The sequence below is a fragment of the Aureobasidium melanogenum genome, assembly GCF_000721775.1.
Source record: "Aureobasidium melanogenum CBS 110374 unplaced genomic scaffold scaffold_43, whole genome shotgun sequence".
Lineage (NCBI taxonomy): Eukaryota > Fungi > Ascomycota > Dothideomycetes > Dothideales > Saccotheciaceae > Aureobasidium > Aureobasidium melanogenum.
The window spans coordinates 25766-49488 of NW_024470095.1; the positions used below are offsets into that span (position 1 = coordinate 25766).

At 49.9% G+C, this 23723-nt stretch overlaps 8 protein-coding genes across 8 annotated transcripts; 1 reads left to right on the top strand and 7 right to left on the bottom strand.

Annotated features, from left to right (window-relative positions):
* Positions 1 to 429: 429 nt before the first annotated feature.
* M437DRAFT_70449 (uncharacterized protein) lies at positions 430 to 1463 on the top strand (the record flags this gene model as incomplete). The annotated part of the gene is made up of 3 exons (XM_041025453.1): positions 430 to 1125; positions 1248 to 1377; positions 1441 to 1463. The coding sequence occupies 3 exons, from the start codon at positions 430 to 432 to the stop codon at positions 1461 to 1463; spliced, it is 849 nt and encodes a 282-aa protein (XP_040874900.1).
* Positions 1464 to 3520: 2057 nt separating this feature from the next.
* M437DRAFT_89107 (uncharacterized protein) lies at positions 3521 to 4255 on the bottom strand (the record flags this gene model as incomplete). The annotated part of the gene is made up of 1 exon (XM_041028969.1): positions 3521 to 4255. One exon carries the CDS (start codon positions 4253 to 4255, stop codon positions 3521 to 3523), a length of 735 nt encoding a protein of 244 aa, XP_040874901.1.
* A 180-nt stretch (positions 4256 to 4435) lies between these two features.
* On the bottom strand, positions 4436 to 4684 carry M437DRAFT_30922 (uncharacterized protein; the record flags this gene model as incomplete). The annotated part of the gene is made up of 1 exon (XM_041019194.1): positions 4436 to 4684. A coding segment is annotated over one exon (249 nt), but the record flags the coding sequence as incomplete, so codon positions are not given.
* A 414-nt stretch (positions 4685 to 5098) lies between these two features.
* M437DRAFT_60733 (phospholipase, patatin family protein) lies at positions 5099 to 6213 on the bottom strand (the record flags this gene model as incomplete). Its single annotated transcript, XM_041023802.1, has 3 exons — positions 5099 to 5709; positions 5780 to 6006; positions 6056 to 6213. Coding segments are annotated over 3 exons (996 nt in total), but the record flags the coding sequence as incomplete, so codon positions are not given.
* A 2458-nt stretch (positions 6214 to 8671) lies between these two features.
* Positions 8672 to 10466, bottom strand: M437DRAFT_70451 (uncharacterized protein; the record flags this gene model as incomplete). Its single annotated transcript, XM_041025454.1, has 5 exons — positions 8672 to 9245; positions 9305 to 9532; positions 9724 to 9826; positions 9872 to 10043; positions 10101 to 10466. The coding sequence occupies 5 exons, from the start codon at positions 10464 to 10466 to the stop codon at positions 8672 to 8674; spliced, it is 1443 nt and encodes a 480-aa protein (XP_040874904.1).
* A 218-nt stretch (positions 10467 to 10684) lies between these two features.
* On the bottom strand, positions 10685 to 10852 carry M437DRAFT_11369 (uncharacterized protein; the record flags this gene model as incomplete). The annotated part of the gene is made up of 1 exon (XM_041018612.1): positions 10685 to 10852. A coding segment is annotated over one exon (168 nt), but the record flags the coding sequence as incomplete, so codon positions are not given.
* A 4545-nt stretch (positions 10853 to 15397) lies between these two features.
* On the bottom strand, positions 15398 to 16363 carry M437DRAFT_29481 (uncharacterized protein; the record flags this gene model as incomplete). Its single annotated transcript, XM_041019163.1, has 1 exon — positions 15398 to 16363. A coding segment is annotated over one exon (966 nt), but the record flags the coding sequence as incomplete, so codon positions are not given.
* A 4337-nt stretch (positions 16364 to 20700) lies between these two features.
* M437DRAFT_33083 (uncharacterized protein) lies at positions 20701 to 20904 on the bottom strand (the record flags this gene model as incomplete). Its single annotated transcript, XM_041019245.1, has 1 exon — positions 20701 to 20904. A coding segment is annotated over one exon (204 nt), but the record flags the coding sequence as incomplete, so codon positions are not given.
* Between the last annotated feature and the right edge of the window lie 2819 nt (positions 20905 to 23723).

Here is a 23723-nt window from a genome sequence, read left to right on the forward strand (position 1 = left end):
ACTGGGATTGGGGAAACGCCCGCTGCAATGCATAATGGCGGTGTGCATCTAAGTGTAGACGGCGCTGACCAACACAACTGTCACCGAAAGACTTAGTCCTCTCTGACATGAACAATCGCAAGGATACAAGACCAAAGACCGAGAAGTCAGAGCAATTTCTATGAATCATAACCGGCGCCCTAGGGAAGCATGCCCCAAGAACAGAGTACGCAAAGTGAGTGGCGGTCCAGTTGACACGATCAAGCATACTGAAGGATGGGGGATGGCGCCTGTGCTTCGACAGGATTGGCTTGCAGATTCAATGTTGCACAACCTTTGCATGATGAAGCGGACTGTTGCACAACGATTATTGATCAGAGGCAAGGCAAGGCAGTAGTCGAGTGTTCGTAGCATAATAGATTTCTCTGGTTTCAGGATATATAAGAGTGCATGGCTGGGTCACTGAATGGTGGTGCTACATTGCATAGGACATTCTTTCATCGAGTCCTTGCCATCATCACAGCCAGTCGCCCATTCTTCGGTACTAGCTTCCCTCTCGAGGCAATAGAGAGACAGCTTTTTGCAGGGGCAAACAAATCGCAAGCAATGTGCACACCAGACCGCTGTGAGAATGAACCCTCGGGGTCTAGTTTATTCTCATCGACCAGATTCGTGCGGCGCAGGGAGCTTAGTCTCCCACCGGAGCGAGAGGCTGTGGCTGTGACTCTGTTCACGCCAGCGCTGCCAGATATGCGACAGGCAATCGAGGACAGAAACGTATCGGATTGCGATGATCCTTTCTCAGCGCTCGGAAAGGCCATCGTTACTGGTCCCACTCGCTCTGTCCTACATGTACCGTACCTACCAGAAAGGAGCATCCAAGACGAGCACATCAGATTGACAAACCAGGCTGACTTGACGATCGTTGCGATTACTCAGACTGCAGAATCTGAACCAGCAAGCGATCTAGCTGGACAGTTGTACTTTGCAAAGGCCATCGCCATGAAGAGTGGCACAGCCAACATGTGTTGCATACAATGCAACGTGGTCAACTCTGAGATAGGCTCAGCGTATGACAATGTCATCATCTCGCCTAGTCATACAAGGAGTGATCTTGAGGTTGTCGCGAAACTTGTAAACGGCCTGGTCCGTTTTGGACCCCGTTGCTGATGTACCAGGGAAAATCTGCCTCGCCTTACGCTATCGAGAGGCTCGGAGAAACATACAATCATGGATTTCTAGGGATCAGGATACTCGTCTGTCTATAGCTTCACCTTTTAGTGAACGAAGCCTACAAGGAATTGGGACGAGCAAACTCGTCTGCTGTTGCCAAAGTGGCTCGGGTAATTAACAAAGCTGCGAATTCTGTAGTAAAACTTCTTTACGAATTATCTACATGTATGTTTGATCGAATCCAAATCTCAAACAAGAAATGAGAATACAACCGCGATCCCATTGTAGCGGCCTTTGGGGCCACATATTGATTGTTCATGCGACCGCTTGGCTGACAGTGTCGACAGGTCGAAACTATTCAGAAGAAAATGAGGCTAACATCTATATTGGCAAGACAGAGCGTAGGTCACAAGAGCAATAAATCAACACGCGATCTCGAAGACCAATTACCGATTGTTGGAGAGATTATCATCAGACCGCTCTTCGTGATACACTGGCTTTTCGGTCTCGACGATCACGAATCTTCTTCCGATCGAACACATGCTTGGATTTGAGAATCTTCTAGAGGTCCAATGTGTAGATCGAGTGGACGGAAATTCTATCAGATCATCTCTTCTCATGACTCTTTGCCGAATTTCACATAGGCCCGCGGCTCAAACGCTGTCACCGAAGCTCCTTCAGTGATGACTTTCGACTGTATGGGATGGGTTGTCAAGCCCAGCCACGCATTTATTATGTGGCGGTATCTCTGACGTGGTGTATGGAAACGGTCTACCTGGCAGGTGTAGTTCGAGCGACAGAATGAAATCAGATCCAGACATCCGTCATACATTCAGTGTCTTCTCCAACTTCATCATGATCACCCCTAGTTCCAGTCTGGCGAGCGGTTAATGGCCTTGCCAGATTCACCAGACTTTTTGTCGAATTCACTAGGACTCTCGCGTTTCTCGGCTCTCTTGAGCACGGGCAGATAGCGTTCGGGACCGTATTCTCGCCACAATACGTGGAAGAACTATCGGATGGGTAAGGCATTACTTGAAACACTAAGTACCCTCATCCTGAAAGGTGAGCTGGCGGTGCCGTGCCTTGCTCGAGGTGCCTTCAACGGGGCCTATGAAACCGCTTATTCATATCCTGTAGCAATTTGTATAGATTGTAATTGATACTGACCCTAATCCTGAGATCCTCTTTGTCGAAAAAGCTTGAACAGAGCGGCTGCTTAAGATTAGACCTCTTCGACAAAGTCCTGGGATCTCTCGTCTCACCCCGCTTCATCGTGAACATTTTCGACAGTATGGACGTCAGCTTCGGCCCACACGGTAATGGATGAAAGCAGCAATCATCACGGTTGGATGCGGACAACTTTCTTCATTCAAGTTTAAGTGTCTTGTGGCTAAATGGACTCACAATGCCGAGCAGAGCGAATTCAAATTCTAAGAGGTGCGAGAAAATACCTTTCCTTGAAGATGTGTAAGGTTCAAGATGTGTTCTTTTGAGAAATCCACTCACCTAAATCACGACAGCCACAAAGGATAAAGCGAGAAGAGAGGCGTGGGATGCTGTTCTTCGTATGTCGTTTGCGACGATTGGCGTCCTCTACGATGTTCTCGTTGAGAAAGAGCAGACTTTCTGCAGGCGTCTCAGAATTGGTCCATTCGAGGGATGTCACCCAGCTTATCAATTTTACTAACAAAAGCTCTTTGTTTTCTCCTCTTCTGTCATGAACATATGACTGCGGGCAATTTTACAACACAGATGTACATTCCGACGAGGTTGGCCTCTAGCAAGAAGCCTATCTCAAATCTTCCTTGAGCCACATCTCACTCTTAAACGAAGTATTGTCAAGAGTCTGCATCGGCTGCTGTCTGCCTGACCACCAGCCTTCGTGCCTATCAGTCTGCCTCTACGATGCAGCTTATCGTAGCCTTCGTGGCTCCTACAGATGAATCATGTCCCAATGCTTTCACAAGAACCTAAAACTTGCAACTTGAAAGTTGGCATATTGAGCAACACAGAGGTATCAAATCGAGAACAATGAACGTGATGTAGCGGAGTTAGCGAACAGGAAAGCTACAATATGTGGAAGAGAAAGACAACAAATGGCGTTTATGGTCTGCCTCCAGAAGCAGCATGTTGTCTTGTCGATTCAGGTTTAAGGCTCTCAGTATAAAATGGACGGATAAACAAGCCGAGTAATTAGGGAAGGAGGAAATGCAGCACAGAGAAGCATGGAGGAAGCAGTACCAAGTAAAAGTGCAGGATAGAGGTACTGAACGCCACCCTTAGCGTATCAGATGGATTGCTGTTGCATATCTGACATGCTCTGGGATACATTCGTCTATTCTCGCCTCGTCTACCTCCGCCACGCTCACACGGGTTTGCGCAGACCACAGATATCGCACTCCAAGCAAGTCTCCATAGCTACAATACATGCCTGTAGCAGCTGTTGGTGCAGAAATTGCTTGACCATGCAGAAGTCCGCATCCATACACCATCGTGCATCAAACAAGAAGTCGCGGAAGGACGCATGGATGAGACGGATAGGGGCTTCGTTCGTCGTCGGCACCCGCACCACTGAGTCCAGCTGTTTAAGATGTGCGCGGACGTTACTCTCAGATGTTCTGAGGACAGAATCATGTGTCTGAGGACGGAGAGGTTCGCCGTGTGCTGCAACGGCTTCGAGTGTCTTTTGCATGGCTGCTACATGTGTGAGATTTCTTCGGACGGGCTTTCTCAGAGACCGCTGCAGTATCTGGGCGTAGATTTGATCGAGGAAGAGTGTGTTACTGTGTTCTGAATGCTCTTCCGGTAGCCAAGACAAGGTCGTTGCACTGTCGTGATCTACGAAACTTTTGAGTGCATCCTCTGCTTGTGGTTCGTCCGCTACGAAGCGACGCACGGTGGCGGCGAACATGGACAGTCCTTCTGAAATTTGTAACAGGCGATTCATCAGACCGACGTTAGACCAGCAAGGGTCGTCGAGCCAGTCTTGTGCTAGCTTGATGTCCTCGAACTGGCTGTAGAAGAAGAGGCAGATATCTCCATCCACGATGTCTCGAGGTGCGTCGTGTATCAACACATCCCTGTGTACAATGCTTGTCATCTTTCTAAAGCCCAAGCTGGACTGATATCTCTGGCCTGCTGGTGAGGATGAAGCGTAGCCGCGCGTTGGCGATGTGTTTAGCTTGGGATAGCACTGCAATCAGACCCATCATGTGCTGATCATTGTCGCATTCATGGCTTGCAAATTGTGTTGGGCTGCCATCTTCTGTAGTGGTTACGCGACGAGCATGGTCCACTGGTCCTCTCGAGTCTTGCTGGCGATGTCCGGCTGTTCAAGGAGGGCATCGCCAACATGTCGTTCGAGTGCTGGCCAGTGTATGGTCAGCTGCCTGACGATGCTTGTTAAGAACTTGCCTGCGTGCGCTGCATCACCTCCACTCCTAGGGAAGAAGAAGCTTGCTCCTAGATCCCTCCTCTTGTGGAAGTCGCGTGCAACTGTTCGCATAATTGTCGACTTCCCTGTCCCTGCCGCTGCGTTCAGCCAGAAGATACAGCTCTCATCTGCTGCGTATGTCCATGCTCGCATCTCTTTGAGGACTTCTGTGCGTGTATCCTCAGGGCACAGTGGGTCATCCTGCTTTGTGTGCGAGTGGAATGGGGCTTGCTCGGCGATCGGCAGTCGATCTATCAGTTCCTGGTCGTTGATGGCTGTTGGTCTCGATGGTACGTCTCTCTTTGGGTCTGCTCGAAGATTATCTTCCAGAACGAAGCACGGGGAAGGTGTATGATACAGTGGGTCGCCATCATGCATCGCCCCTTGAACTTCTGTGGAATGTCAACGAGAAACTTCTTATCGCAGGGTGACAATCGTCCTCACAGCGATTACACTTGCAAGATTCGTGGCTGTTCTGCCTGTCTGATATGAGCTCGATGGTTCTTGTCCTTACGAATAGTCTTCAATATACACACTCTGCTTCGAGCTCAAGTTCTGGATGCACTCTCGCGCTCGCGGCTTCTGTGCCGTGTGTGTGAGATATCTATACGAAGCTGCTTCGATGGCCCTCTTCTTCTTGTGCTCCTCAAGCCCAACATCCTGCAGTCCCTGCTCGACATTGAAACGAAAATATCGCTTCTCGTCGAAGTATTTAGCCCGCCTGCCGATGAAATTCTTGTCTGTATGCTCTGTTTCCGTCGCTATGCTAATCGTTGTCTTTGTGGGGAAACCGAGGAGACTGTCCTCAAACGCCTTCTTGCCTGGGTTTCCCGTGCCAATCGAGACGAAACACTCGACAAGAGGCTTCAGGTATCCGGTTTTCGGACACCAGATATTGGCGGTTTCTCCTTCTAACTCGTCCATCAGGTTGCTTGCGCCAAAGCCTCCATCGGCAAAGCGACGGTCTCCGATGCTGACAGGATCGAAAAAGGTTGTGGCAGCGGACGTGGCCAATGTAGCTTGGCATATCATTGCACGAATGCTGGGTTCGTGTGGAAGCTCGTAGCTTCGAAGATGCACCATGTCCTTTGTGTAGTGATTGATAGAACACACGAATCTGTCTGTGTTAAACGCGTGCTCATCAGAGATCTCATGGTGAAGGGCCAAGCACTTACGTTCGACAACCGCGACTTGTCCCATCATCAAACAGGTCCGTCCCAGATGCACTGCATTGTGCTATAGTATTGTTGATCGCGCTTGCAAGCTGCACAGAGTCGAATTGCGCCTCGACTTTGCCTTTGAGATCAACTGGAATGCGACTCAACTTCTGACCGAACACCGTTTCCGTGAGGTCACTGTTTGCGACGATGCACTCGTCGACGCTCATCTCAAGCCGACCGAGCATGATCGCGATAAGCCTGTACTAGTGATCAACAAGATGATACAAACGAGTACAGATCTGCTTACCCTCCCGTGCTTGTGCCTCCAATCAGATCAAACATCTCGCACGGCTTCACTTGCGGAAGGTCGGCCGCTCTACGACAGCTGTTCAACCTGCAAATGATGTTCTCCAGGATGTAGAGCGTTGATAGACCACGTACCCCGCCACCATGGAGAGAAAGTAGGCGAAAACCGGTAGTGTCCAGTAGGTCAGGATCGCCGCCATGCTGGTTTACTCGACACGGAGCCGTTGTGTCATCCGTTACAGATTTGCGTAGGAGTTTGCGGAGTGTATGGATGTGTTTGAGAAAGACAGAAGCAATCTGTCGTAGATAGAAGACAATTATCTGAGTCTCGAGTATGCTGGAGGCTGATAAAAGCGCGTGCGGGGGGCTTCCCACCAGCTAGCCAACAGATATGTCACCAAGCCCCCTAAGCTTCTCATCGTGGGCCATGGCGAAGGAAGGGCCGTGTACCCTTACAGGTCCTGAGGTCACTGCAAGTGGACTTCTGATCAAAGCAAAGCGAAATCATGCGCGTCCTGCAACCTGTGTCCTAGTGTCCTGGTGTCCTGGTGTCCTCACTTGTTGTCGAGCAATCAGCACGCGGGATCCGACGGCCTGTTCTGCCTGGCTGAGGGAGGAATTATCCCATAAGGAGGAAGCTCAACAGGCTATCGGGACTCGCGCACCAACTCCCCTTAATTTAACATCTGCATGAGGATGCATATTCCTCCAGACCTTGGCGCGTGTTCGGAAAAGAAGCAACTACACAACAAATTTGATACACTCCTAGCTACCTATCGCTTCGCTGCCGAGTACTATCACAGTCAGACGTGCATACAGAATGGTTGATCGCATGTGGGCACGGGTATGCTAGGACTCGTACGTGTGATCCGAAGCTACTAACAACCACGGTTGCCTGTGTATGTATTCTGGAACCCGCTGCCCTACTCTTTGCTTGTCCATCGCAACGCAGATCCGTGTTGCATCTAGTCTCCTGCGCTATCATCCGCTGCGCATCAATAAAGTCATTCCTGCGCGCTCGACATCTCTCGCAACATCAAATGTGTGCCGCCAGCCGTCTGAGAGAGGATGCGCGCTTGTCTGCATTGACGCCGACTGAGTTGATGCTGCATGCCGCAAAACCCTGTAGCTAAGTATTCGACAGGTCTCATTCGTCGAAGATACTTGGTCAGTCTGCATAATTCCACTACTGCAACAATGCCTCGCTGTTTGCACACTCATGCCTAGCATTCGTGACGCCACCAACGTGTCTGCACAACTTTGCTACCTGGAACACTATTTCGTTCTCTGCATACGGGGACGATTTATAGCTGCTGGACGGTGTACTCTGTTTGTCAAAGATAGCGCTCACATTCTTCATTGATTGCAATCACACGTGATTCGCAGACGGCGCGTAGACATGACCGGTCGCACGTCGTAACACACTCAGTCACAGAGTGGCCGCATCGTCGTCGTAGCGACGCTATAGAGTACTGCCAGATTATTTGCGCACATAGATACTGGCATGCCGGGTGACATAGTTTGGTGTGTGGAAGTTTTCAGGGAAGTTAGCAATGTCTGTCCTTTGGGAAGAGCCGTTTGGCCAGACACCTGGTCCCTGCAGGCCGTTCGAATGCAAGAAGCCAGCTATCAGGCCATGTCCAACATTTTTGACAATTGAGTTAGCATCATTGTCGGAGAGTCCAAAGTAGAGAGCTGGGAGGGGGATTTTCAGACGAAGTGCGGTGACTTGTTGAAAAGTGATAAGAGCCTTGATGGCAGAGAATCACCCTTGTCGAGCACGTTCTCACAATTTTTTGCGGAAGGTAGGAAGATAGCACTCGGCGGCTTGTGAATATTTTGGATATCGCGATAATCGGCCTTGGCCGATGCCGCCGCGCGGGATGGTAGCGATGGCGACAACAAGCTGACGCAGTGAATGTTCGTGTGCGCGCTTCTACATCAAGCTGCAGGTGGTAGACATGCAATAGAAAGAGAAGAGAGAGGATAGAGAAGCGATGGTACTGTATACGTGTGCTGATGTGCTTATAAGCTTATCGGAGGTCAACAAAAAGGAATTGAAAGCCGCGGGCCGAAAGCATGAGATTAGAGGGTCAAAGTTTGTCTGATGCGTTGACGGCCGAACAGCGCCCACTCATTCACTCACCCCTCCATGCAACATCTTTTCCAGTCCTCCTCCCCTCGACCGTCTCATCTCGTACAATACAACATAGCTCAGGTTTCGCAAAATGCCGTCCTCATCTGCATTGACGGATGGGGTGTCGCTGGCGAGAGCTCCCCGACAAGGGCAACGCCATCCTCAACGCCGACACTCCCTGGATGAATATATGCCTGTTGATTATTATTCTGGCTTTCTAAGAAGTAAGACACGCGGTTGTGGAACTTGTGATTGCTTGAGTGCAATGTCCAAGATAGTCGCCAAGAAGATGTTGTCGTGGAAGTCACTGTTAGAATCAACTCCATCGAATCATTGCGGAAAGATCTAGGCTAGTGCGCGACCAAAACGCAGAGCGACCTCCGAAAGAGTTTCTGGCTGAGGCCTGGCCCGCGCATACCCATGTGATCCATATCAGGTATACATGTTTCTTGCTGGTGGGAAGGAGAAACAAAAAGATGGCTATGTATCGGGTCTACCTGTAATGCTGATCTGCTTCAACTCGTCAATGACACTGCTCAATCTCGACTCCTGGCTTCCTAGCTCATTAACGTTGAAAACCACAACCCATTTGGATTTGCCGCTATCTTGATCCGCCCCGGCAATCATTTCCTGAATGTGGTGCAATATAGCCACCACTTCGTCCGATATGACGATGTTCATATTCCGAGCTGCTCGCTCAATTCCCAGCGCTGCATATCGGAGCACTGGAAACTGCTTGGCGCCGTGATAGATGACTCTGAATGCGATGAGAAAGTCTAATCTAGCGTCTGCCGAGGTGTCGTATGTTGGTAGTGTCTCGAATGCAACTGCAACGACAAAGGCCTCGAGGAGGACAACAACCTGAGCTTGTCCGTGAAACTTGTCGACGAATCTGTACACGATACGTTGCGATCGTGTTGCAAGTGTTGCATATGATAGTGTTGGTTCAACTGAACGTCCGGCTCCTTCCAGGAGCGTTGCATGTGGAGAAGGATGCGAGGGTGTAGCTGTCAAAGGACGCAACAGCTCGATCAGGGCTGAGTTGTATAAAGCGCTAATACAGTCAACATACGATAGTCCGGCTAACACCACCACAAGAGGAGAGTTACTTACTTGAGGTAGAGAACATGGGGAGGGGCTTCATGCAGAACCTTTAGAGCCGGATCTATCGAGCCCCAACACTTCTGCATACGCTGGTAAAGCACAAGTGTCGCTTTCTGATAGTCTGGAGTCAGCGAGCTCGAGCTTTGTTTGAGCAACGGCACGATGTCCTTCATTATTCGGCTCAGGCGAGATCGGGCAACGAAGGTCTCGACTTTCAACATAGGTACTGGTCTTCCACTACGCGGCCATGGCCATGGTGACCAATTTTATGCGGCATTGACAAGAGCGCGTGGCGGGCCGACAGGTGGGGGAGAGTCGAAGCCCATATCAGTTCGAAAAGCGAGTTCACTCAAGCTTGGAACATCGTTAGCAGCCGTTCTTACTACCGAGCTTGAAAAGGACCCGCAAGAACGGAGAGCAGAACTCACTTGATCCAAGAATAGATGCCCCAGGCAAAAACTGCTCTAGCTCGCGATCCCCGTGATTGAAGAGGATCGTATACTTGACCGGCGCGATGGAAATCATACAGCCCTATGTTGTGAGTTATATGCCGTGCTTCCAGCAGACAGGGCATACCAAGGTTGCCGTCGGTGAGCAAAGTGTGGACGGACCACATTATCATGCCAGCTGCAGCAGAGCCAAGGCTGTTCTCCTTGTCGATATTGCCATTCCAGAGTTCTTTGGCTCTAGACCAAGCAGCTTGGATGATGATTGGGCCATTTTCAGGGTCGACATGAGAGTAGTTGTACTAGAAACGAAAATTAGTTCCAGGCAAAACAAGACCCGAGGGCGAATAGAAACTTACTGAACCATAAGCCAGAATGGTGTGCACCAGAACCTCTGAACAAGTATCTGTGGGTTGTTTTATGAGGCCATCGAGGAAATCATCCTCATCGAAAGGACGGTGTCCGTGGCGGTCCCAGTTCAGATAGGAAGAGATGATATTTCGGAATCCATGATCATCGACATATGACACATCCCAGTCGCGAGCTCTGGCAAGTTTGACCCGCTCATCTATGACATAGACAGGCACAGAGACAGGACTTGCTGGAAGCGCAGGAACTGAAATATTCAGAATACTCGGCAATGTCGCTGATGGCGGCGTCAAGCTGGACCGCTTATGAATTGAAGCACTACGACAGTCAGGAGGTGACACTAAATAGGCAAGCATTTTTCATCAAAAATACAGCACCTCGCTCAGTGGAGGTAATGATACAATACGACTTTCATGACCACGACCGATATTGAGTCTGGCCGGAGCGACAGTCGACTGGCCGTTAGAAGAAGAATCAGATGCGGACATGGCTGCCGCGAACTCCAAAGTCGAGGTTACGTCCTCGTCGCCTCGTCGAAAGAACTCGAGAAGCTTATCCGCATTGGACGATGACCAGATTTCAGACGATCCAACAACTGAGAGACTTCCTCACGCTGCTTTTGCAATGCATCGAGCTTGCGCTTCAAGGAGACGATGGGCGAGGCATCAGATTCTGCCGTATAAACACAGAGTTGCTGGCGGATGATACATCCCGAACACGTTGGCCTTTGACCATCGCACTTTTTGATAAGTCAACACATGGGATTCCGTGATTACTGCACCGATTTGCGACCGACACTCGCCTTGATTTTGCGGGATCGACATCGAGTACATGCGACAGTGGTTTCGGCGCACTTTGGTTTGCCTTCATCCTTGGCACTGTGATTACTCATGACGAGAGCGGTCAAATTCGATATAGCTACACATGTCTGTCAGGAAACATAACGTGACCGAGAATGCGATGGTTTGACCAGGAATCGACAGAATGCATCGTGTCTGCGACTCTGCGGAGGCTGGTGATGCTTAGTCACGGTTTTCTGACGTCAAGTAAACGTCCTTGGCTCGGAGTGAAGCCCCAAAGACTCTGACGAGGCGTAGCTTAATTGGTGGACACATCCGAAGATGTGTCGCTTCCCTGCATTCACATCTTACTACCTAATTCTCTATATGAAGAGTCATAATTCGAACTCAGTACCTATAAGGAAAAAGAAAGAATTCATACGGAAGTCGAGAAATCTCTATGCAACCGCACCTGTTCATATTGGGGAGAAGCGATTGTCGTAAAGGACTTTTCCATCAGCAGAAAACTCCGTCCAAACGCCCACATAGCCAAAGCCGAGCCAGCACTCGGGGGTTAGAACCGTCTGTCGAGAGAAGTATCTGCATGCTGCCTTGACTTGAAGAGACGAACTGTGCTGGATGGAAGTATTCTTGAACCAGACTTGCCGTGTATGCACCCTACACGAACCCACTAGGGACACCAGTAGTCGGGTAAGTAGTCTCGATCAGCACACCCCTTGAAGGTCTGTTCCCAGTCCACTCATGGTCTGCTCCCTTGTCAAAGGCTGAGACCAGCATTTTCTTCACTCCATCCACGTCTTTCAATGGGTGCATGGCGATTTCGTAAGCTAACAAGACAGGAAACTCAGTCAAGTTGTGGAAGCGAGCAAAACGTTGGTACGCGATATCAGTCGCTTTGCTCTTGCCTTGAGAAACATCTTCAGACGCATTTCGCTTGTCGCCGAGGATCCAGATGATCTCCACAGTCGAGCCGTCGATGTACGTTATGGTGTGTGGGTGTATCTTGTAGAGACCAGATAGTTACCGAACTCGTCCTTCTGTATGCTGTTCATATGTTCTCAGTCCCAAGGATGATTTGGCTGTCTTCCTTCGCCATTGCTCTCCCGAAATGTTTCTTCGAGACTGTGTTGTTCAGAAGCACGCCGTTAAGACCAGCTCGTTGGTCTCGAGGTCAGTTTCTTGGAACAAACAGTCCCATACCCAAATCACGTCTGTGTCACCTACGAGACCTGGTGACGATAGATCTCGTAGACATTCATCATACCAGTGTCTTGGGTCGTGATTGCGAGCTCATGCAGGTCTGCATGCAATCCGTCCAAAGGAGATATCTTCGCAATCTCATCATATCTGAGTTGTACTATTATGTTCGTGTCAGCAGTATGGCTTCTCAATTCTATCTTAGAACATATCATGTACTAGTCGCATTCTCCATGACCACCAGAACTATCATTACTCCAATGTGCCCATATAGTGAATGTCGATACACATACTTTCTCAGTGATGAGATGGCAATAGCCTCCTCCTTAAGGGCGGTTCCTTATGTCGCGTACATCCTTATCGACCGAGCGCTGTTTGGAAGCAATGTCACCGAGATAGTGGTTGTGTAGTATTTGGTCCCCAGGCACTTGATGTTAGTCGGTTTTTCCTTATGTCTGTCGTTGCAGTATGCCTGCCGCTTTTGCAAACTCCATTGTGGCTGTCGCTGCATTCCATTCTGGTTGCCACTTGTCTTTCTCGCCGTCTACAATCTTGCCATTCTCCATGTGGTCCGAGTACCCTCCTCATGCATATGAGACATTACAGTATCTGTTACCGTGTACTATTCTCATGCCTCGTCTTTCCTCTCTCCATCGTGGGTACAAAAACAGGAAGTGCTAAACCGTCTCTGTTACTCCACAGTCGCGTTTATCTGTTTTCACTGCCTTTGTCGTCGTGTCCTGGAATCCAGTAGAGAGGAAACGTTCTTTCTCTGATCTTCTCCCTGATCTTTAGTACTAGGCTGATGCTATCGTTGATTTTCGAGTTTCTGGATGCTTTGCAACGCTTCTTGACAGTCTGAAGACACCCGTATTCGCACTTGACTATTCGAATCGTTAGAGATGCCCTTGATTGCCATACATATTGCTAATAGCTCTGTATGATGGACGTTAGTGTCGTCTTCCCTTCTAACAAGCTTCGATGCTTCCCATGCCGATGTCCAGATGCCAATCCCTGCTCTGCCATTCCTAACTGATCCATCAGTATAGAAATCGACCGCTGCATATTCTGTGGCGGTGGCTCATTTAGCTTGCTCCTTGTCTAGTATATGCACATAGGCTTTTGGGCTCCATGGTTCACATCCGACAGTAGGCATTTTGTCTGCTTGACAAGCCTTGATGCCTTTGAATAGGACAGCTGCTTTTCGCAACGGGGATGGGAAGCGTTTCTTGCCCTTGTATCTGGCTGACTTTTGATGGACGTGAGAGTCATCTAGCTTGTGGATGCCAATCTAGAACGTCAGTGTCTGCTTATGTAATCTTTGCTGAAGTGTTGCAATGCCTGCTTCCATAACTGCTACATTCGGACCCATGGTTCTGGATCCTCCCACTATGGCTTGCGCTGCAATTTTTTTTGGGCTCTCTCTAATGTTATCAGTGTCTTGTCTGACACTGCTAAGTACCATATCGGTGGTGCATAGTCCATGGTCGGAGCTACCGTGGCTAAGAACAATTGGCGCATGCTTGCCGGTCTAAGGCCTCGCAGCCTCTTTAAGGCCAGTGCTGCCTTAAAAACCTTGTTCGCTTTGCCTACAACATGCTCTCTATATCGTAGTGTTTGATCCATGATGACTCCTAAGATCTTGACTGATTGGCTAGGGTCTATTGTGTCTTGCTTGAATCGTAGTGGCATGTCGCTGTCCCGTTGCAACGAGGAGGTCCTAGTAAAATGGATAAATGCTATTTTTGACGACTCAAAAACTGCCCCACTTTCTCTTTCCCATTTTTCCAGTTGTGGAAGGATCTCCCTCTGGATTCTCCTTGTATTGCGTTCGGCTTCGTCTCCTACTACCCATGCTGTGTAGTCATCCACTAAAGCCATAGATCTGCCATCCTCAACCTTGAACTGTATCAGATTGTCGTTAAAGAGGAGAAACAGGATTGGATCTAGGCGTGACCCTTGCGGCATTCCGGCTTAAGGCAGGTCTTCTACTTCTGACGTGAAACCATTGGCTATAACACATGCAACCCGTTCCACTAGAAGTTCCGGAATTCTTCTCCGTCTTAGTGGTTGTAGCAATGGTTCTGTTGCAACATTGTTGTAGGGCCTTTAACGTCAAAGGAGACTAGCGAGGGAGTCTCCTCCCCCCTCCATACGTCAAAGATTGATTCTTGCAGGTATGATGTCGCATGTACGGTCGATTTCTGTTTTCTTGCGCCAAAGTAGTTATTCGGCAACAGCCTATGTACCTCGGTAAGGTATGCGTTTCGCGTGCTATTACAGCTTCCATGACCTTTCGTGGAGTTGTAAGGAGAGATATCGCTCGGTAGTTCTTAGGAAGCGTGTAATCGTCCTTATTCGCTTTCTTTAGAGGAACAATCTTTGCAATCTTCCATTGTTCTGGTAGTTTGCCTTGGGTGTAGAAATTTGTCTCGGCTTGTCAAATTTCCCAACATTCGCTGGTATCATGAGTGTTCAAAGAACAACTGTGCTTTCAAGAGATATTCTCATGGATAGGTAAGTCGTGATTTGAGTCTCCAAACTTTGGAAGCTAATATGATGTAGATCCTTCTATCCCGTAGTAGTATGGGCACGATAAAGGTTGACCCTGTACCTGCTATATGGAGAACCACAAATTGATGGTTACGGCACACAGAACATCGTCCGCAGGCAGCTCGTCTATTATGCAAGGCTTCGATCATGTTTCCAATCGTTCACTTCATGATCGAGTGAGGATTTGTTGCTCTGATGCTCAAGTTCGTCCAGCCGAGCCTGTATCAGACCGTTGACCTCTGCTGTGCACTTGTCGGTCTCGTCGTGCAGCTTGGTGCAACCCTCGTCAACTGTCTCCCGAAGGCTAGCTTCATTCATCTTGCAGTCCTCACAGAAGTCCATTACATCCCCAACTCTCAAGTCTGCACAACAAGGCTCGCTAGTAAGATGAGTGAACTGCACATACGACTTTGTGGTCAGTCATGCGGTTCGTCTTGTTCGATTGGATCGCGGTACTCGACACCTAGACATTCGTCGCATAGATGACTTCCTCCCCAAGCTTTTTCACCAACTATGCCGGCCTCATCGGCGGCCTCTGCAGCAGCGGGATCGCAACAATATAGAGCAGGGTTGTCAGGTCGTTGACGGAGTAGCCACAAACGCTTCAACTGCTGTATTTGCCCTTCCTCTTCGCCTGCACGAGGAGTGATGGCGTCTGGGATAGTCGTGGTAGTGGACGAGGCATCTCTAAAACTTCTGCATCTTCTCTTTGGTCTATGTAATGGGGGTGTCTGCGCGTCGGCGTCGTCATTCCCGTTATCGGTGACCTTCCGCTTGCGCGGACTCGTGCTGCGGCTTCGGCCAATGGCAAATTTTGCCTTTGCCTGCCCTGCCGTGATGAGTTCCGTAACTTCTGTCAGTTCTCCATCCTGCACCACCCGCGTTCGCACTTGACGGGCTGCGCCTGCCATAAGGAATTTTGACACCAAGGGGAATATGGCCCACGCGAATCGGGCCAGAAGACAATTGGCTGAAACCTCCTTATCGATAGCCACGGGAGTATTATGATACAGCTTGCCAAGGTCGTTGGTAAGATGGGTGAAATGGGCAACCCAAGTGTCCTGCTTGGGCACCACGACAAACTTGGCGGCATCAAAAGTCGTGTGCAGGTCCGAGCGGAGGGCAATGGCGTTTGTTATATCGTCGATGACAGCGTCCCTGACCAGCTGACCGTTCATGTTGTACTGGGCCATTCCATTCTTGTCGAACCAGTCTACTTCACTGCGCGGGCATAAATGCGCTCGTTCGACACAGTCTCTCTGGCCACTGATGACGCATGCTTTGTCACGGCGGAGCACGGCAGCCGTGAGCGTCGACGATGAAGGCGGTGCCCGCAGCACGTCAGTGTCCAATGCATCGTCGTCGGATGGCGCGCGCGGCCAACTCGGAGGCAGATCGTCGTGCGGAAAGGCCCAGTTGGCGAAGTCGGGATACACGGGGTATTTGACATCGCTCGAGGGTACGTGAAAGTACAGCACCTTGTCGAAAATCAGGTCGTCGTGCTGCAGGTCCAGTCTGTCGTTCCCGTCGCGAGTGCGGCTGAAGTATCCGTCCCAGGCATTGCAGGCAACTATGGCGCATGCGATGTGAGCGGTTCCGCAGTGCAGGCCACCTCGGACATCGTCGAACGCATGAAGCGTCAGGAGTATGTTCTGGCCAAACTGGTCGGGGTACCCGGGGTGTTTAAAGGTGACGGTGTGCTCCGGCCGGGCGCCGCCAAAGCTGCTGAGCGGAAGAGCTGGCTGTGCTGGAACAGGCTGCCTTAGAATGAGATGGGCAGATGGCGTGTTTGAAGATGGTCCTGCGTTCATCTTCTATCAATATGATACATTGTTGATCGTAAGTTGTCTGGGCATGTGTATTGTCAGACGGATTCGGCCATTGTTTGTTTGGAGGGATAAATCTCCCCCATGTTTGATCCCTTCGATCCGCGGTTCTCCCGGCTTGGCTTTCCCTGACTGCCATTGCGCGGAGGTCTCACGCAGCCTTGTGTTTTAAAGACTCACTATAACATAATTCCGACCTCAGCGATCGACCTCCAGGCAACGTTTGATTGATCGAGACGAACTTGCGGTAGTCAACTAAGTATGGACGTTACATGAGCGATCGCCTTGGGGAGGAGGCTACGGCCTTTAGAAAGTATGGAAAGAAGTGCAACAACACTCCTTACATGAGCATATGGGTGTCACAGGCATTTACTGCGGTCTTCATGGTCTATCTAGATCATCGCCCTCCTCTACCGAACTCCAAGATTATGACCGATCCGAAATCGGACGGAATAGATTCATTCAAAATGAGTGGAACGATGAGCGACATGTCGGTGAGATAGATGCAGAAATGAAGCATAGTTGTAGACCGTCGCTCCTCTCATGTAAGCAGTCATAAACAGGGAATCGCTCAAGATAATCAAAGTGATAGACTTCCAGTGGCGCAAGCCTGAGACCAACGAAACACATGTGCACGCTGTAGACGCGCGCGATGGGAAAGTGCGTGTCCCAATTTAGTCCGACTTTGGCAAGTCTTGGTGTCAAAATCCGTCAGCATTATCCGGCAGATTCTGCATACGAGTATATACTAGATGCAGCCGCAACGCCAAAATGGCGCGTCCTGTGCAGTCTCCTCATCACATCGCACACTTATTCATCACTATCCCTAATTCATACCAGCTCACTTCATCCTTCGTTCCGATTCTTTCGAGAGACCAAAGCGAGCGTGATTGATCCGTACCGGCGACGCCTGGCTGTAGTCAGTGCGCTGCTCGTCACGGACTGTCTTGCGCTTTGTGGTTGGTCCTTCTTCCTTTGAAGACTCGAGAATCTCACCTTGTCGTCACCTTCTTGTCTTCCTGTCATCTCTCCTCGCCTCAAGAGCCAAGGCTGCTCTACCTCGATCTACAGAGCCTGGGAGGGTGGGTTTCGCAAGTTGTCTATGCAGCGTGCGGGCGAGGTATGTCAGAGACTGTCCGAGTCGCTCGAAGACGCTGACGGCCATGTTACCTCTGTATCTAGCTTTGCATCTAGTAATCTAGTTAGGCTTTCCCATCGCCATCTTTGCCTATATTACACCTCTCCTCCTACTCCGTCTTGTACTCGTACCGTTCGACAAACAAATTGTCCTCGAAACATCGACATGCTCCGCAAGGACTCATTTGTGCCGCCATCTTAGGAGAAAAATATCTGCTTATTGCCATAACTACCTTGCCTGACATGCAGAGGGGCTTTGGGAAGACATTTCCGGACAAATCTATCTTTTGGGTCGTTTCGTCTCGACCTGTCGTTGCTCAGTCCGGGCAAGTGGGCACACAAAGGTTCCAACACCTTGGCCTGCCGTTTGGTCACAACGGCCAAACTGATGTTCTTGTGCAGTGAACCGGATTTCGAGAGGACAGACGTGAGCTCTCTCGTGACCTTGACCATACCTTTCTGAGCTAGAAAAGTGACCAGGTTCGACCCTCTGCGTTACGACACGCAGGCTCTAGCTCACCCTTGCCATATAATCGTCATCGATACCAAATCACTATTCCAACACCAGTCAATTAATAGAATGTACATCAGTATCACTGAGTAAGCCTGGTCGCGTAGCGCTTGTACCTTTAGCACGGAGTCGTCGAAGCTTATCTCGCCAGATTTCCGCAGAACGCAATGCTTGCTGTAGCGTAAGAGAAAAAGGCCCGATGTTTCGCCGAGGAAACATGGACACACGCGGCGCGTCGCGCTGTCACCTTCTCTCCTTCCTCTCATGCAACTCTGCCTCCTCGTTCTATCCAGTTATATGCTCTGCGCTGCCTGACCATTCCTGTTCTCTGCTGCTCACGCCCTCAGTCTTGTCATCCCTGTGTTTTCATGGGGCCCTCCAGTTTTCCGCTAAGGATCGTGGATTGGATCTGTACTTTGTGGCCTAGTTGCCGAGCGGTCACGACCTTCTTTTGCAGTGCAAGGCCTTCTTCAATTCCTGTAATCTTCTCATCATTTCTGTTTTCTGTACGAGCTAGGGCTGTCCATTGTCGCCATAAAGCCCAGGTGGGAGGGTCACTCGTTCTCTAGCATCGAGGGCTTTCCATACATAGGTAGTTTCGAAATATTATGGCACATACGTCGGGAGAATCACCATCGTTCCTTGCCGCTGCTACTGTCATGACTGTGAATCTATGGCAGCGCTGATATGTATGTTCAGCTTCGCGTGTCTACCAGCTGCACCAGCAATAAGAACTGGAGGCTGCGGTTTTGCAAGAAGGTGTGCGCAAGCGTTGGCCAGACGGAGACGTGGGTGCGTCAACCCCGCTCGCCGAAGCTTATCAGTTCATCTTTCGATGTGCTGAAATACTTAGACATGTATTTCAGGGTACATATAGATTGGAAGCAATGCAGAACCCGTCGTCACTGTTTTGATTCATAAGATTTCGAGTAACTAAGGCGACCAACCAAGTCGTGGCTGATTGGCTCGTCCAACACCAATTGAACGGCTGCGGGGAATGCAGACTGTGTGGAGCCGTACACGTTCAATAGGCCAGAAGGAGTCTTGGGTGCGGTGGTGAGATTTCGATGGGAGGAAGCCAGGTCGTCCCAGGTACCGCTCTCTGGCACTTCTAGCGAGCCACTGTCCGTGGTTTTCACGAATCATGGAAGCAGAATGATGCGTTCACGTGGAGCCGGGCCAGGTGAGCCATGTGTCAACCCGGGGTGGAAGATCATGGACCTTGATGAGGGCCTAAAATACAATACCAGGAGCGATTGGCTACGTGGATGCAACTGGCAGAACTGGTTCCGCAACAAGCCGCTCCGCGTGATTATAAGCGTCTCCAAACTGCCAAAGATGACTCTTCCTGCTGAAACGCTGCATATTGGCAGCTGGTGCGGTCTTGACTGTGTAAGCGAGGCAGCAGATGAACGAACACTAGCTGTCATATGTGTGGCCACCCGTCATGTGCTCGATCGTTGTGAGCGCACTTTGAAGGCAACACCGCGCACCCTGCATTGTTGGCTGAACAGCTGGTCTCATTCTTACCAGCCCTATGACTTCAAAATTCTTCAAGCTGTAGCGGAGAGTCACTACAAGCAACCATGGTGTCGTTTCATCAGCTACGTGTATCGTGTTCGTGCTCTAGAACGGCGTCATTACGAACAACCTGGAGAGCTTTCATCTCTTCGTCTTACCTGTACGCAAGAGTCTGCAATAAATCGGGTCTGGTCTCTCGTTTTGGAAACTCATTCCACGACGACTGAGCGTAAGCTGATCGGTGCCGAAGACACGATAGCTAGATTGTTAGAGTCACTCTTTGAGTTGTTTCTCACTTTCTGGACCGACAGACCGAAGGACGGTAACCTTGAGCGCACACCCATTGCAAACTTCTCTGGTGTGCTAGGCATCGACCCATCCACGCTTGCGTTTCGGAAGCCCTATAACTATACGACCAACCTCTCAGCACTCATGTAGATAAGGCGTCTTCTACTGCTAGAGTACGCGTTACCCCTCCAGCCATATCTGCTTCCAGAGACCAAGATCCTGGCGGGAGACTCATACTCTGACTTTGGCCAGAGACTTTGTTTTGCGTGCGTCCACTCTACTTACAGCGGGGCAGCGTGTCTCCTATCGGCTACCCGATCTAACGGTTACAGCACGGTCGTGCTATAGCGAAGCGTGAAGGGCCACCTGCCACCGTACGGTGGTCTTCAGATGGTCGGACGTTACACGCTTATGGTGCCGACCTTACTATGGGCCGTTTCCGACAAACGGTCTGTGACGTGGTTGAGAGCACAGCACAGCAGATCGCAGACATGCTTTTCCAAGTACATATACCGTACAACCTCTCAATCTTGCATGACAGCATGTGTAACGACAAGCCTGGTTATTCTTTCTTGACGGACCCGAGAAACGGATTGAGGTCCAGCTTTCGATTGCTTACCAGAGCCGCTTTTTCAAAGCCCTGGGGATTTTCCATGGCAGGGAACGGACGCCGGAAAGCTTTTGCATATCTTCGTGGGCAGAAGCGACTGGTCAAGTCAATTCTAGCCACCATCCATCTCACGAGTAGCTCTCTCTTCTTGCTATAGCCTCCTAGCAGGTATGAGAGATCCCCCCACCTTGTACCTGGGGCCTCTTCCATCGCCGGCCTTATCTCCGCCCACCGAGGACATCTTAGCAGAACGTGCGCTACTGCTTCGTCCTCTATCCCGCATTGGCACTTCGCATCTTCCTCCACCCGGAGCCTCGCTAGGTTAGAGTTAAGATGTGTGTGGTTCGTGCGTGCTTAGACGAGCACCGCTGCTTGATCCGAGTCGAGTGATCCGTATAGCTTTAGCGCATGTTTCTCAGGCAGCGCCGCATCGAGTCGCTGTGTGTACTGTCCCAACGTGCCTAAGCCCGTCTTGCGTAGGCTTCCCTCTGCCTGACGCTTGACCTCTCTTACTACCAGGTCTCTAACGGCCCTCGACACGTCGCATACCGAGCATAGGAAGCATGCCGAACAACAATTTAATCTCTTTAGACCCGGTGGTTAAGCTCAGAATTACTGTCGACAATGCTCACGACTGGTTACAGTACAAGGCACTGTACAAAGTGCTTGTCTGTAGACATCACTGCTATGCTGTATCTGATCTCAGCAACCATCTACACACCGAGCACAGTAGGACTGCACAAGAGAAAGCTGCTGTAGTTACGGCATTCTCTCACTTAGACATCTTGCAGCCGACACAAGCAAGATTGCCGCCACCGCTAGAGCCCCCAATTCAGTCACTTGGCAGACCGCGAGACGCATTCATCTGCGATGAAGAAGAGTGTGGTGTTATTACCGTTAGTCGAGACGAGGTCCGTAAGCACTGCAACAAAAAGCACGAATGGCGGTCGACAAGGAATGACAGAGAGCACTGGCATCATGTCTACGTACAGTCTTTCTCTTCTGCAGGCGGTCGACAACGGTACTTTACTGTTGACTACGAGGGAGATGACATTGCAGAAAATTCAAAAGTCTTGAACAACAGTCTTGGGGATACTGTTACAACGAGACAACAGCGTGATCTCGCTACTTTACAAATCCTAAACGAATGGAACACAGCAAGGATGCAACACGATAGAGAACTCGAGGTTATTGATGACAATTTTGCAAAAATAGATCATTCGCTCTGGTCTAAGCGTACTGGATATCCGCAGCATCTTGCTGGAAGTGATTTCAGACATCCTTCGAATGGAAGTCGGCTAGCTGATAAAGACGAACAAGAACTGCAGCACGTTTCAAGACTAGTTGAGTTGCTAGTCGAGAATGGACTGTCCATCGACCATTCGTCCAGAACGCTGCGTTGAACTCCACTGGGTATGCTTCCACAATCTTCGGACACTGTGCGACAACGGGCGCAAGACTGCATTAACTGTCGCTCACCAGGGTGATGATCGACCTCCTCTTGTCCAGTCATCTTTCATGGCAGACTTCGCTCAAGATCAAACTGGCAGCTGTCGAGCTGATAGAGATGTCTATGGCAGTTTAAGTCTCACGCAGTATACACATACATAGCTTCTGGATGCATTATTATGTGATTGTGACGAATTGAGACGCCGGAAAGCGCAAGTAAACATCACGACATTGGATAGGGATTTTGCTTGAAGTGTGGCATTCGCTCGGTCGGCTGCTTCACCAAACCTCTGTCCGAGCCCGACAGTCCTTGGGAAGGCTATCGTAAAGGCCTATGATTCACTCGAGGTGGATAATGCGCCCTAGTAGCACTCCACAGGAGTCTCGAGGCAAGACCACGAATTCTCTGTATAGCCTGATCCTGCCATTTGCATTCACAGGGCCGCAACACGGGCTGACGATCAGATCAAGAATGAGATATCAATTGGGCTCAATAATGGCACGCTTCCAACGGCGGAGTATCCTCATACCCTACACGTCATGTGAAGGTGTTGTATTCCGGGTGTTACATATTAGCTCGATCCGAAGCACAAATCAGTCTCCTGGTCCGAACCCCCTAATTTTGCTGTCTGTTACCTACATCCGTTGTCTTTTCGATTGAACTATTCACAGATCGGACGAAAGTGCATCTCGAACTCCGCTTATGCTTTGGAATAAGTCATTGCAGTAGCGAGCGCGTACCATGGTAAGCTGGGAAAACGATACACCAGATAAACACGTGTCACGCGAGTGTTCGAGCACTCGTAGTTGTAGTCATGAGCCTCAGTCTAGAGCATCGTCATCCGAAAACACGCCATACATATATGAGGTGTGCAGAGACGGGCGCTAATTCGCTCATGTAGTGGTAAAATACCTGTATTATGCTCCCGAACTAAGACAGGGTCGATAGAATTAGCGTCGAGCGTATTTTAAGTGTCAGAGGATACCCAGCTGCCAAGCGTAATGCCAATACGATGGCAGACTGTAAATGACTACCCGCAAGCGTCAAGATCATATCGGGTCCGCCTACGCTATTGTCTTTTCACTGGATTATCTGTTGCCATATTGTACTCTACCATGGTAGCGAATAAGTGCTTCGAGTCTTTAGATGTACGTTTGTACGAGTCTTACCGCTCCTATCAATCACTGTCACTCGGCTTCTGCCAGATGTCACATATCTTGTACGGTCCTTCAGATCTAGAGCTCTTGCGCTGCACCAAATCACGCATCACATCTGCAAGCAGTGCGATCCTTGATCTCTTGGATTGAACAGACCGAAAAGTTGCTGCCCGACATCGACCACCCGAAGTACAGGGTCACTTGAACCTGCTTCGATATGACTTTTCATGATCAACGTCGTATCTCGTTTACTATCTCCTTCTGCTTCTGTATGGCTCTTGTGCTCTCGACGTTTGTTTTCCTGCGGGAATGCAGCTTGAGAGGTGAGATCGACAAGGCTTTCGTGGATGAGAGAAAGTTCATTTGCATCCCGTCGCTGAGGTGTTGTTACTGGTCAGGGTTGCGACTGTCAAAATCAGGTTCAAGCAAGTGTTAGGTAGTGTGGAAGCGCCAAACACATCGCGTCACTTTACTTGAGCTCCGGAGCTGTGCACGGACCACTGTGATCAACCAAAAAGTCAGATGCCTACCTAAGCTGTTTGCTGTTCACTCTTCACCCGCTT